The sequence below is a fragment of the Peromyscus maniculatus genome, chromosome 6 (genome assembly GCF_049852395.1).
Source record: "Peromyscus maniculatus bairdii isolate BWxNUB_F1_BW_parent chromosome 6, HU_Pman_BW_mat_3.1, whole genome shotgun sequence".
Taxonomy (NCBI): Eukaryota; Metazoa; Chordata; class Mammalia; order Rodentia; family Cricetidae; genus Peromyscus; species Peromyscus maniculatus.
This window is the reverse complement of record NC_134857.1, coordinates 60,309,155-60,323,307: the sequence shown is the minus strand read 5'-3', so window position 1 is coordinate 60,323,307 and position 14,153 is coordinate 60,309,155. Positions and strand designations below refer to the sequence as shown.

The window sequence follows — 14,153 nt, the reverse complement described above, 5'->3', positions numbered from 1 at the left end:
CAATAGGGCTCTTCACAGTTGAGCCGCCCTATTTTTATGCTCTTCTGACCAGTTGTTCTCCTGATTCCTAAACAATCATCACACACATTTTTTCAGACATGCGCAAAACTAAAAACCTTAGCAATTGAGTAGTCTAAAAGAGATTTCATAAAGGCTTGATAAGAGATATGGGTGTGACATTGAATTTTGTTGTCTGCTTCTAAGATGGTGTCTTTGTAACCCAGGCTGGCTGGACTTGTGTGAAATCCCCCTGCCGCAGCCTCCAAAATGTTAGCAATCACAAAGCCTGGCTCCCACAGTGTGCTTTTGATCGTTCTATATTCACCAGATAACTTTCTAACACAACTAAATTCAAATAATCTAAGCTATTTTCCTCGCTGAAAGTGAAACTGTATGTTGGCATAAAAAAGAAATGCCTAACTGTGCTAGTCTCAATACATTTTTTTATCAGATCCAAAGTCCTTGTAAAAGGAAAATGGCGAGGGAGAAGAGGGACCCCATTTCCCTGCTCAGGACCCACTCACTCTCTGTTCCCCTCCTTCTCTGGCAATTCTAAAACTAACCAATTCATCCAGAAGGCTCGGTTTCATTATTATTATTATTATTATTATTATTGTTATTATTATTATTATCATCTATATTTGATTGAGTACCTATGTGCCAAGCATCATGCTAAGCACCTTAGGTCTGGCTTCTAAGACAGTACCAAACCCACCTTCAAAGGCTGACTTAGATGTAACCTGATTTATTTCCCAAAAGGAAAACCCACAGTTCCACAGCTCCAGCGTCCCAAGGGGTTTCACCTGCTGTCAAATGTGCTTTTCTCTTGGGCTCGCCTTTGCCTGGGGTGTGCAGTAATTACCTGAGCACAGTGTCACCTCCTGAAGCCACAAACATCCTCACGCACTGCTCGGCACATGCCTGAAGGGATAATTAGAAAATCATCAGGTGGGAAGCTAGAGAGGTCAGTGGCACCTGTGGTCCTGTGGTCCTGCCTTTCTGGAGGGAAATGGGCCTTCAGAATTAAGAGGATGAAGATTCCTGAGTAACCAGTGTAACTAACGTAGGTATCAGTATGCCATCCCTCTTCTGTTTCCTCCCACTGCTTCAAAGCACGTGCTCCCCATTTGATTTGGATTCTGAGGATGAGCACTTCACATCACTGATGTAAGGCAGTGCCTTTGACCTATTTCTCTGGCCCCTTTGAGGCTGACTTCTCAGAGACGGACAAAAGCAGAGCAAAGCATTTTTACTGCTTCCCGCACACGCTGGCGGCAGCGGAATCAAACTTTGTTGGGCCAGCCCTGTCGAGGGTGAGAGCAGTCCTGGGAGAGAGAACACTGTGGAGCTGTTTACTGAAGCTCTTCCAGAGTCCCTGCAGGGCTTGAAGAGGAGTCATTAAAATTCTGGTCTCGTAACATCTTTTTCACCAAAATCACAGCTAAGCCAACTCACCCACCGTTTCCCTTGCTGGTGAAAAACATGAACGCCAGATCTCAACAGCTTCACATTTCCAATGATAGAAAGATGCCTTTTCTCTTGTCTCTTCTCATTTCCTATTTTCTGTATCTTTTCATTCTTGTCCTTGCCTCCAGTGACTCCCGTTGCTTGCTTACATGGTTTGATTTTTCTATATCGCTACCTTCAGTGTTTATTTGTGTTTAGCGTTAGACAAAGTTGCTTGGTTTGCGTGGGGACCTGGTACTGCCATCTTTCCACTGTCTACCAGGCAAAGTTAGGAGATCAGAGCATGTACCTAATGCTGAGAAAACTTAAAGTGTATTTGTATACTTTAGTTTATCAATCCCCTTATGTGTGCCTAATAAGTAAGTCAGGAGAAAAATAAGCTCTTTGCTTATTTAAAAAGAGGAAGGTTATTTGTTTCTTTTCTGTCTTTGTTTGCTTGGGATTTTTTGTTCTTGAAAACAAGAAAGGGTTTTTTTGTTTGGGATTTGTGTGTGTGTGTGTGTGTGTGTGTGTGTGTGTTATATTTAGGTTTAAACCCAGAATTTCCCACATATGAAGGAGGCACTGTACCACTTTAGAGCCCCCCTTCAAATTTTACTCTATTTTTTAAGACAGCTTTGCTAAGATAGCCAGGCTGACTTTGAACTCGGTCTTTAGCCCTGGCAGGCAGGCCTTCAATTTCCAATCTTCCTGCCATAGTTTCCTGAGTATCCATTACTACAGACTCCCACCACTAGGCCTGGGTAAAATAGTTTGTCATAAATATGTCACATCAAAAAAAAAGCATTCAGTGCCATAAAATATTATAGTATGATCAAAATAATAGCAATCATGACCATGGAGACAAAAACAGCAAAAAAAATCTTTCTTATTTAATGATATTATTTAATGATGTTTAATGAGTTTTGGATCAGTGTGGAGTTAAGGTTTAGAATATAGTTCTTTCCCCCTGAAAATATTTTACATTGCCTGTAGCTTACTACATTTTTCTAGGGTACAGTTATATAAAAATAGCTAATAAAATTAAACTTCTTTTATTTAAGGGTCCTGGACTTATCGCTGCACTGTGGGGTATCTTCATTTTCAAGGAAATACAGGTAAGGATAAGGATAAGGAAATGATCGCTATCCTCAAATGTAGGTCTCCTCTAGGAAACCGGGAACTTTGGGTAGATTCTTAAATTTAAATGGACACCCTGACAACATCATTCTTCTGCTGTGAGATAACATGGGGCTCTAACAGTTGGGCACACGGCACTTATAACTGAAGCCTCAGTTTCTGAACTTAACTGCATCAACTCACAGCTTCTTTTCTAATTCACCAAGTACATCTCGAGAGCCTTTGAATATATCCATTGTTTAAACATAGTTACAGAGTGCCTATTCGGAACTAGTACGAGTAGCTCAGTTAAGGTTGATGACTTCTGAACACTAAGACAAAGATTTTAGGAGACTTAAATTGTTAGTGTGAGATTCACAAACATGGGAGAGTGTGTGTGTGTGTGTGTGTGTGTGTGTGTGTGTGTGTGTGTGTGTTACAGAAGCTGACCCCATCTGGCAGCTCTGGGGTGCCAAACTTCACATATAGAGAATTAAAATCAGTATCTAGTACTGAGGCTCCCAGCAAGTCAGACAGCTTACCTAGTCTAAACCAAACTTACAAAGCTCTGATCAAAGGCAAATTAATTAATGTACTCTAGCCTGATTCTTTATTAAATTTCAAAGAGTATGTATGTATAATTTTGGTCTTTGAATTACATGGTAAGGATCATTACTCTTCTTTAGAAACAGTTTTTAATTTACTTTTTCAATTTATTTATGCGCGCGCGTGTGTGTGTGTGTGTGTGTGTGTGTGTGTGTGTGTGTGTGTGTATGTATGTATGTGTGCATGTGAGTGCAGGTACTTGCAGAGGCCATAAGAGGGTGCTGGATCCCCTGGAGCTAGAGTCCAGGCAGTGGTAAGCTGCCCCGTGTGGGCGCTGGGAACTGAACTCGAGTCCTCTGGAAGAGCAGCAAGACCTCTTAACCACTGAGCCACCTCTCCATCCCCAAGTGTGATTAATCTTGATAAGAGCTATAAGTTTGAAAGCACGGCTATCTTAGCAGTGCCCACACCTCTCCATTCTGGGTACTGTTGCTGCTGCGTCTGGGTTCACTGCACAAATTTACTTCTGCTCTCTGAATTTATCAGAACTGAAGTCCAGTACCCCTAAGGAAGTGTCAGGGAAAGACGGCGAATGAGACCAGGAGAATTCAGTTTGCAGTGGGTCTTGCTGTGTTAAGGTTAGGAGAGCCAGTGTCCTGGACAATTGTTTATTTGCCCTTTTCTGCTGGACTCTGACTCATGGGGTAGCCACACGAGGGTACTCTTTCCTAGTCTTCCCTCGAAGTAGATCTGGCCAAAGGGCAGGGAAGATGAAGCCATTCCTCCAACTTCGCATCTTTCCAACCTCAAACAGGTCTCCCTATGTGATCCATGGCCGGGTTTTCATATGTGTTCCATGGATTTCATGGCCAGGCATTCCTGGGGGAGGTGCTCAGAAATGCAGCTCTCAGCTCTGAGGGTCACCCACGAGCAGCACCCAGCCTTCACAAACTCACTTCCCATAATAAGTCAGTCGACTCTCTCCAGAGACACAGCACCCCATTTCCAGTCTTCCTCCAAGTCTGTGCCCTCATAACTTTAGGCCATATGCCTGGCCAAGCCCAGGAGTCAGCGTTATGGTTAGAGGAAGGTCACCTGCACTTTCCCTGCAGATACGGAGCAGGTTGTGTTCCTACGTCCGTATCTCCCCCACCACCACGGTGCTCTCAGAATCCCTGTGTGTCCACTACATGACTAGAATTAAATCGTTGTCACTTCTAAGGGCCCACAGTAGCATTCTATGATTTCCCTATTAGATGATCTAAAACCTGGCAAGGGAGACTAGTTCTGTTGGTAAAATGCTTAACTTGAAGCATGAAGACCCAGGCTCGATCCCAGAATCCAGACAAAAATAAAAGTCCAGGTGTGGTGGTGTCCACTTCTAATCCCAGCACTGGAAAGGCAATCAAAGGAGGGTCCCTGGGACTCTCTAGCTCCTCAGGCCAGCCTAGGTGACCAAGACCACTAAATGACTATGTATCTAAAGTGCATGAGACATTATTCCGGTTTTTCTTTAGAATGTTCAGATCTTGCCTTACAGCATACAGCGTCTATCTGTACAGAGAGGTGGACACCCACTGGCCATCATTCAGAAGGAACAGTCAAGACAAAGAGGGTGCTAGAAACCACTGTATGTGAAAAATGGCTGAAGGTGCTAAGATATTGACCAGGATAAGATGCTCAGGGAGAGAAGATTGTTGTTTCCCGGTATTTGCAGGTTTAATCTCAGGAAGGAGATATTGAAATCGATCTATGTGTACCCCTAAAAATAGATCTTATGGAAATGAAATATTTCTGTTTACCTCAGGGAAATATTTTATTTGTGGCTCAAAAGATGACTGAGTGTAGCTAGAGTTTTTCTGCCTGGCCCACAGTCAGGACAAATCTCTCTCACTGTCCAGTCCCACGGCCGCTCAGACCCAACCAAGTAAACACACAGAGATTTATATTGATTACAAACTGTATGGCCATGGCAGGCTTCTTGCTAACTGTTCTTATATCTTAAATTAACCCATTTCTATTAATCTATAAGTTGCCACATGGCTTGTGGCTTACCAGTATTTTTACATCTCACTTGTCATGGCGGCGGCTGGCAGCAGCGTCTCCTTCTCTGCCCTCCTGTTCTCTCACTTCTCCTCTCTGTTAGTCCCGCCTATACTCCCTGCCTGGCTACTGGCCAATCAGTGTTTTATTTATCAATCAGTCATCCACAGCACTTGCCCTTTTTCTTTTTTTTCAAAAAGGAAGGCTTTAACTTTAACATAGTAAAATTACATAACAAAATTATCAAGCAAGAATTACAGTTACTATATTAAAGAAGATATCCTGTCTATCTTATATTTGTGAGTCTAAGGTTTTATATCTAACTTATCTTTTTTCATAACTGAGGAAATTATAACTCTAGTCTTCAAATACATCAAAGACCCCAGAAGGATATACTATTACCTGAGAAACAGGAAAAGGATGTAAGCAACTTTTGGGAGTCTTGCAGGGTAGACAGAGACAGCTGGCAGCCTGGACAGTCACCTAATGTTCCTTTGCAAAGTTGGAGCATCTGTCTTCAGCCCACAGGCCTAGAGTCTCTCGGTCATTTTTCTCTGTGTCCTGTAGAATGTCTGGCAGTTTCCTCTGCAAAGCAGGAACCTGAAGGACCATTTCACCAAGCAAAGTTCAGTGGTCACCTTCCTATGGGTCCTGCATGTCCAGTCGATACATTTTTTAAGCAGTCCAGGCAAGACCAGTTTCTTGCCCAAATGGCTATTTTTGCCAAGAAGAAGATAAACTGCATATGGAGTATCTTCGATGCCCATCCTCCTCTCTGAAGTAAATCGGTGCTGCCAGGACCAGACCTGTCTCATTGTCCAGAAAGTCTAAATTTTTAAAACATTTTAAATACTGAGCTGCATCGGGATGAGCTTGTCCATGTCTTCCATCTTTTACACTAGTGCCCATCATAGGAGGACAAGTTAATCCTCGCTCCTTACACCTCTCTTTCTGATTCTTAAGATCCATCTCTACCACTCCATCTGCATTCCATCATCTTTCTCACGGACCAGGGTTACCTCCTTGGTCTCCTTACATTCATTCTGACTCCTCCAATCTGTTTCCCATCCTCTAATAGAGTGTAGACTTTCCAGAATGCAAATCTAATATTTTCAGCATGTATAGCTTCCTGTTCCTTTAATGTCTTCTCATTGCCAGGAAAAGTGGGATCCCAAAGCACAGTAAAGCCCATGGACTCCCAAACTCTCCGCTGGCCATTCAACCACATCCTCACCACCCTGCTCTTGTCTGTCCTTGCCCCAGCCTTACTGAAACTGCCCTGGAAACAGCCCTGCTTCCTAATAACAAGGGCCTTTGCACATGAATTCTCCCCTCCGGGCATCTCCACTTGCTGCTCCCCATTTTCTTGGGCTACAACACTTCAGGGTAAGAGGCCCAACTCTACTCACCAAACCAGCTCTATGCAGAGTCCAGGAACACATGCACAAACAACTTGGTGGTTGTCCGTTAAAAGCCCTCACTTTCTCTCAGGGCAGGCACTGAGGGTGCTCACATGTGTTACTCAGTGGATGAACTCTGGTTTTCCTAGGAGAATTGTTGATCGCTAGGAAAGGACAGAAAGGAATAGGAAGGGAGGGGGACAGGGAGCAGGGAGAGAGAGAGAGAGAGAGAGAGAGAGAGAGAGAGAGAGAGAGAGAGAGAGAGAGAGAGACTGAGAGAGAGAGAGGAGAGAGAGAATGAGAGACAGTGTCAGAGTTGGGCCAGCACACTGGTAGCCAGAGCAGATGAGTCAGTAAAGGTCCATGACAGTCTTTTTAAAATATACATATTGTAAATTTAAATTTGATTTCAGTTTTATTCAACGCATCCATTCTTTTCTTATTACTCAGGGTCTCCGAAACTACTTACTGATGATGCTTGCCTTCTGCATCATCTTGACTGGGGCCCTGTGCACCGCTTTTTCTAAAACCTAAGTATTCCCAGCGAGACCAGCAGATGGCAGCAGTCGCTAGAAGAACACCACTCCCGCACCGGGACTACTGCCGGCTGCTGAACTGTCTGTCTAGCAATGAATCTCTGCCACTCTGGGAATGGATACATGACTGTTTACTCCCCACACACGAGAATGAAGAGAGACTGTGAAAAGCCCTTCCCACGGGCTGTTCGCGACAGCAGGGCTGTGCTGGGTAGCTGAAGACATGCTGCCTTCTTGGGTCATGCTGTCTGGGGGTACTGGTTTCTTCTGTGTCTACTTAGTGTTATAATCCAGAAAACAGGATGGAGTTTGTACAAAGGAAATTACCACCCAAATTTATAACCTACTAATGAAGAGGAGTAGAAATAAATACTCACCTTAATGGAATTCAAGTTCAAAGATAACGGCCTCCTTAGCTAGAGAAAGTAAATGTCACAGTTGCTAACTGAATGTTTAAAAGGCCAGCTCATTGTTTTTAGCCAAAATTTTATTTTGCTTTAATATTGCTCAGCTCTGAACATTGCCTGCCCTACTTAGCTCAAAATATTTTGATAATTATTCCAGATAAAAATCCTTCCCCTGAGAGCAAGACACCATCATCATGGTATATGTGTGTGATATAAATGTATACATTTACAAGCACATGTGTGTACGCATGGTTCCAGATTTGGAGAACATTTGAGAGTTGCTAAAAATAAAGGTTTTAGTTTATGTGGTTCAATAAAAGGGAGCATACTTGTTGGACTGCACAGCTGTATTTTTGTTTCTAAAATACAGTTACTTAAAATCATTTTAATTGGAAGCGTTCTGTTTTGATCCTATTTTAACTGATGTCCAGGAGACAAAAGAACATAGCACATGTATTGATTTGATTCTTTGAGGAAACAACCAGTCCCACAAGCTGACTGCTCATCACCATGGTGTCTGCACCCTTAAGACAGTAACCATGCTGGGCTGTGCCTCTTACCCATTCCCTCCTAATATCGCAGTACTTTGCTGTGCAAGAGAAACAGAAGAGCAGCCTGCAACCTCCTTGGCTTAAAGCTCATCAATGCTCCGTCTGAGTTATGTGGCTCTGGACAAATGCAACATAAACAAAAGTAACACACCTTAAAATAATATTCTACTGCAGCAGGGTCCTGACTCCACCACCAAGCAATGCCTGCAAAGTTAACAAAAGGATTGTGGGGGGAAGAAGCATTTCCAAAATGGTTACCAAACAATTTATTGTCCGTGGGTTGTGTTATAGGGGCAGATCTGAGTCCTCAGGCGCCCGCTGGCATCTGCCAGGTTCTGTGTCTTTTGGAACAGGGATGTGTGGTCATCAGGAAAGGGAAGCACTCACTCCCTTTGGAGGGGGCTGGTGAGCTGAGGAGAAAGCTCAGACAGCACTGGCCAGAGCCAGAGGACTCTTCCTAATCATGGGCATAGCACCCGTTTCTTGCAGCTTCACATATCGTATGCAGCCTAGTCGGGAAGGACCTCCGATGTTCTCGGCCCTGGCTTCTGTATGTTCACCCTGGTGTAGGTTTGGTGTTGGTTGGTTGGTTTCTGTCTCTGCTCCCTTCCAGTAAACCTAAAGGAGCAATTGTGGAATCTCCATTTTGTTCACTCCCCCTTAGAGGTGAGGATTCTCTTTCCCTTGTCTAGAACAGCAGGATGCTGCTGCTTTGAGCTTTTCTAGTCCTGCTCTTCATTGCACCTTAGTGGAAGTGACCACTATGTCTATACCAAAGAGCTCCTGCCATCTCGTGTCCAGAGAGGAAACTGCATAAAGTGAAAGGAGCCGCCCAAAAAGCTGATCTTCAGATCTGGGGACCTGTAGAACATAAAATAAGGAATCTTGGGGTTAGCGAAATAGAATTTCCTTTGAGCTACTAATCCATCTTTATTCCTCTTTAATGTCATTTAGTATGAATTTATACTTTTAGCACATCTTTCAGTGCTAAAAGTCATTGAACTGAAAAAAGTAAGTTGTACAACTGCGTGTATAGCATTATACCCTCAAAGAAAATTGCTACTGATCAGAGACCCATGTGGATATTTACATAAAATATTTTTTAAAATGCTGTTTCAGTCTCATAGAGATTGTTTTTAGAGCAGAGAGGGAGATCACATGTCATCCTGGAGGGAGTGAAAAGCTGTTTGTATTATGCAATCATGTGAACGTACTTAACGTTTGGTTATTATTTATGACACTTTTTTATTTTATGACACAATCATGTATTTTTTTCCCTTTGTAAATTTTACCTCCATATGTCAAAGACTGAAAAAAACTGGAGCTGGAGGACACGGGACTCCCTTGGACATAGAGCATAGAGTTGAGTCTTTGGATTGGAAATAAGCGAATGTGGACAAAGAAAAAAACCCATCCTGGATAAGTGAGTCATATGCAATGTTACTTTGCACACTCACAGACCCTACAGTGACTGAGGGCAGGTGTGAACAGGTCAGCCCATTTGCACTCTCACTACATGCTCCAGCACATCTCTTTGTAAACTAATGCATGGGCACTTATAGCCCTTTGTCAGAAGCACTAGAAAAACCTCCTATTTAACAACACGCCACACTCAGAATGCACACTTTCCTGTGTCTGTTCCTGTGTTCCTGCGGGCCTTCCTGCTCCACCCGAGCTCACACTCCACCCAGACCCCGCCTCCCACGCTTTCAAGTATTGCAAATGTGTGAATGCATTTGCCATCCTCCTCTACATCAGCACTGGGTTGCAGATAAGGGAACTGCTCCACCTCCAGCATCACAGGCTTCTAGAGGTCTTCAGACTCTTCCTAGCCCTGCCTGGGGACGTGAGCATCCTGATTTCACCAAACATTTCTTGTAATTCCCCCTCACTAAGGTATATAATCAATAAGTCATTAAGAAAGCAAGAGGGTTGAAATTTTCACGGTGTAACAGTCTGATCACAATAGCTTACGCCCCATTAATACAGTGTCTGAAATCTATTAGAATGGCAAACTTCAATCCTCTTTAGTCAAAAGGGGGTCAGCAAGATGGAGAGGGCAAGTAAGGTGCTCGCTGCCAAGCCTGCCAGCATGCCAAGGCTGAGTCTGATTCTGCAGACTCACGTGGTAGAAAGAGAGAACAAACTCCCACAAGAGAATGCGTGCAACCATAAGAAGTGTGCAGCTGAGGACTGGACACACGTTCATGACCATAAACAAGAGAAAAGATAAGTCATTTCTGACATGCTTATGAACCATGATGGGATACTTATTTAAAACAAAGGAAAAGGCACCAGCACGTGCAATGAAGGATTTGATCTTGAAAACCATTAAGCAGAGAGGAGAAAAAGTCCAGTATTTACAAGGCTGAGCATCATTCCTTTGTGTAAACTACAAGATGTCCCTGGGGAGCTGCAGAGACAACTCAGCACTGGCTGCTCTTCCAGAGGTCCTGAGTTCAAGTCCCAGCACCCACATGGTGGCTCACAACTGTCTGTACCTCTAGTCTCCTGCAGCTCAGCGCCCTCTTCTGGTGTGCAGACATACATGCAGACAAAGCGCCCATATACATAAAATCCGTAACTAAATCGATCTTTAAAAAAAATAAGAATCCTTGGGCCTTGATGCAAGTTCAAAGTGAAGTCAGCCTAAGTCAAGGTTTCCTATTTAACTGTAACTGACTACTCACTAACTGCTGTGTGGGTCGCTTTCTTGAGGATAAAATGGGCATCATCTGCTGACAAGATGTTCCAATCCTCAGAGGGACAGCATGGGTCTCAGCCTGATGCAGTGCCATTTGCAACCACTGCCAAAGATGGAACCGTGTATAAAACTGGGAAGTCTCTCAGATGAGCCATTCAGCTTTAATGACAGCGGAACATTCAATCAAATGGTTAAAGTGACTTATTCCCCCTCATGTGAGGTACCTGGTTGCTTTTAGTTTTTAACCATTATTAATCACCTGGACAGTGCAGTTTCACACTTGACCACCAGAGGACAGTGTATGTTTGATTGATAATTTGGGATCCTCTCACAAACTGAACACCCCTCGGCCCGCCCCCTCCCTCCTCCGCCTACTCTCCTTCACGTATCTCACCTCTAAATGACTGTACCAAGAGCATACAGACGTTTAAGTCACTAGTGTACCATTTATATCTTCTCTATTCCTCAAACTCTCCACGTGGCATATGTCTCTCAGTGATTGCTTTCATAATCCTTTTCTTGATATTTGGACTTCATCATTTAGTTTCCTAAAGGGTGAAGACATCACAAATAAGTTTGATTTAGAAGTATTTAAGTGCAGAGTGTGCCCTTGTCCTAGAGTATCCAGGACACAAGAATTTCCACAGTGACTGCCACCAACACCAGGGACACAGCTAAGCCACACTGTTCTCTGACCGCCTGACAAAGCATCCTCACTGACTCATCAGGCTACATGGCCTCGGTTTTCTCAAAGATGCACTAGTAATTCTTTAGCTTAATTAGACGCTCCAGGTCACAGAGACCTGGAACTATTTGCCCTGTTATTTTTGAAGGCCTTTTTCCAATAAGAGGCTGAAATGTTTTCCCAGTGGACTCATTAAGTCAAGCACTTGCTGTAACTACATGTCCAGTGAATGTGGAATCTTACAGACAACTCTCCCTGGCAGACCGGGTTAGGAAGGTATGTTGGCTGACCCTTTCTCCTGGGTATGGAATTATACTGGGGAAAGGTGATGTTCGGGCATGAGACTATGTTTATTTCAGTTCTGAAACACCTAGTGGAAAATCACAACACAAATTCTACTGGAGACAGGAAGTTGGATATGTCTGAAATCTCAAATCATAAGCCAAGATGCTGTGCAGAATTGCCTCATTTGCAGCCTTAGAATCCTACCCCGCATTTAGGTCACTTTATTCTCTAGTGCTTCTGAGACTTAAAGTAATATTCCATATATGCCATCTTGGCAATAAATCTGTTCAATTCAACATAAGAAAGGAGCGTATTTCCTAAGTATGAGGTGAGGGAACATAAAAATCAATCTCACACTACGTTCTGATAGGTCTGTGTGCATCTTGACAGGAAGATGGGAAACACAGAGAAGTATAATATTGGATACTTGTATACCTGAAGGACTTTCTGTAGGCAGCAGACAACAACACACGCCACACTAGTTCTTCTAAATGTATCCCTTTTCAATGGCTGTTGCAAAAATTGTAGATGTGCAGTCACCTAGGAGTCACTTTAATACTGAATGAGATGAATTTTTCTGCCTCAAAAGATGTTTCATGACTACAAAGCCCAAGAAGAAAATGTAATTTCTTCAGGTTGTGTGCAGGCTTCCCTGGCCCTATTGTTTAGCTCCCTAACTCCGTTCATCCAAGCCAGCTTTCTAGAACAGATGTTAAGAAGCCCATCAGGGACATAGTGCCCCATTCCTGGGCAAATTCCTTGTCTACAAGAGCACACCAACAAAAACTGTTCTACGTATGGGTTGGGGCTCAAAAGAAGAAAACCTTTCAGGAGGATGAGAGTCTGCCCCCTTTCTGAAAGATTCTATGGCATCTATCAGTTCTATCTGGAATAGACATCAACTTTATTAAATTATATTCACTTGTTATTTCAACAAACAAATTTGTCTGCAAAACAATGGCGAAGATACCAACTGAAAATTGGGCACCACTTTTCATCCTCTCCCCATTGCTCACTTTCTATTTCCTCATTCAGTCTTAGAGACTGTTTCCAGTGTCTCGCTGCTGAAATTAAAGGACATCATTAATACTCTGTGTGTTTATCTTACATACTTGATGTGAATGTTTACAATACATTGCTAGACATCATGAAGTAGGTACACATTTAATGTTTTGATTGATGCCCTCAAAACATTCTATGAAAAGTTGAATTAAATTTCATCTCTCAGCTATTGGTCCACAGTTCATGTGTTTCCACTAGTTTGGCTAGTTGTCTCTGTACTTTTTCCAATCATGGTCTTGATATCCCTTGCTCATGGAATCCCTCTTCTCTCTTATTGATCGGACTCCTGGAGCTCCACCTGGGACGTGGCTATGGATCTCTGCATCTGCTTCCATCAGTCACTGGATGAGGGTTCTATGATGACAGGGTATTCAGCCATCCAATCACCAGAGTAGGTCAGCTCAGGCACCCTCTCAACTATTGCCAGTAGTCTATGGTGGAGTCATCCTTGTGGATTCCTGGGAGCCTCCCTAACACTCTGTTTCTCCCTATTCCCATGGTGTCTTCATTTATCATGATGTCTCTTTCCTTGCTCTCCCACTCTGTTCCCATTCCAGCTCAAACCTCCCACTCTTCTAAGCTCTCATCCCCCGTCCCTTGCCCTTGCCCTCCATTACCCCACTCACGCCTAGTTTGTTCATGTAGACCTCATCCATTTCTCCATCACTGGGCAATCCATGCAGCCCTTCCTAGGGTCCTTCTTACTAACTAGCCTCCCTGGAGCTGTGTGTTGCAGTCTGGTTATCCTTTGCTTTATATCTAGTATCCACTTATGAGTGAGTACATACCATGTTTGTCCTTCTGGGTCTGAGTTACCTCACTCAGGATGATATTTTCTAGTTGCATCAATCTGCCTGAAAATTTCATGATGTCATTGTTTTTCTCTGGTGAGTAGTACTCCATTGGGTATATGTACCACATTTTCTTTATCCATTCTTCAGTAGAAGGACATCTAGGTTGTTTCCAAATTCTAGCTATTACAAACAATGCTGCTATGAACATAGTTAAGCATGTGTCCTTATGGTATGATTAAGCATTCCTTGGGTATATACACAAGAGTGGTATAGCTAGTTGGGTCTTAAGGAAGATTGATTCCCAATTTTCTGAGCTGAGGAGCCCCCATGGTACTGGACTAGGCCCTCTGGATAAACAAGACAGTTGTTGAGCTTGAACTGTATAGGGGGCCCCTAGGCAGTGGGACTGGGATCTGTCCTTAGTGCATGAGCCGGCTTTTTGGAGCCTAGTGTCTATGGTAAGACACTTTGCACAGCCTTGGTGCAGGGAGGAGGGGCTTGGACCTGCCTCAAGTGAATGTACCAGGCTCTGCTGACTCCCCAGGGGAGACCTTGCCTTGGAGGAGGTGGGAATG

At 43.5% G+C, this 14,153-nt stretch overlaps 1 protein-coding gene across 5 annotated transcripts in view; it reads left to right on the top strand.

Annotated features, from left to right (window-relative positions):
• The window catches only part of Tmem144 (transmembrane protein 144), a 42,859-nt gene extending 35,020 nt beyond the window's left edge, over positions 1 to 7,839 (top strand). For 4 of the 5 annotated variants that reach the window (XM_076574282.1, XM_015999598.3, XM_076574283.1 and 1 more), the window contains exons 11-12: positions 2,511 to 2,564; positions 7,005 to 7,839. In XM_076574282.1, the coding sequence (XP_076430397.1) occupies positions 2,511 to 2,564; positions 7,005 to 7,088 (138 nt within the window). In that variant the 3' untranslated portion in view covers positions 7,089 to 7,839. The remainder of the gene's footprint in view (positions 1 to 2,510; positions 2,565 to 7,004) is intronic. The other variant, XM_076574285.1, reaches the window with a different exon arrangement.
• Positions 7,840 to 14,153: the final 6,314 nt, after the last annotated feature.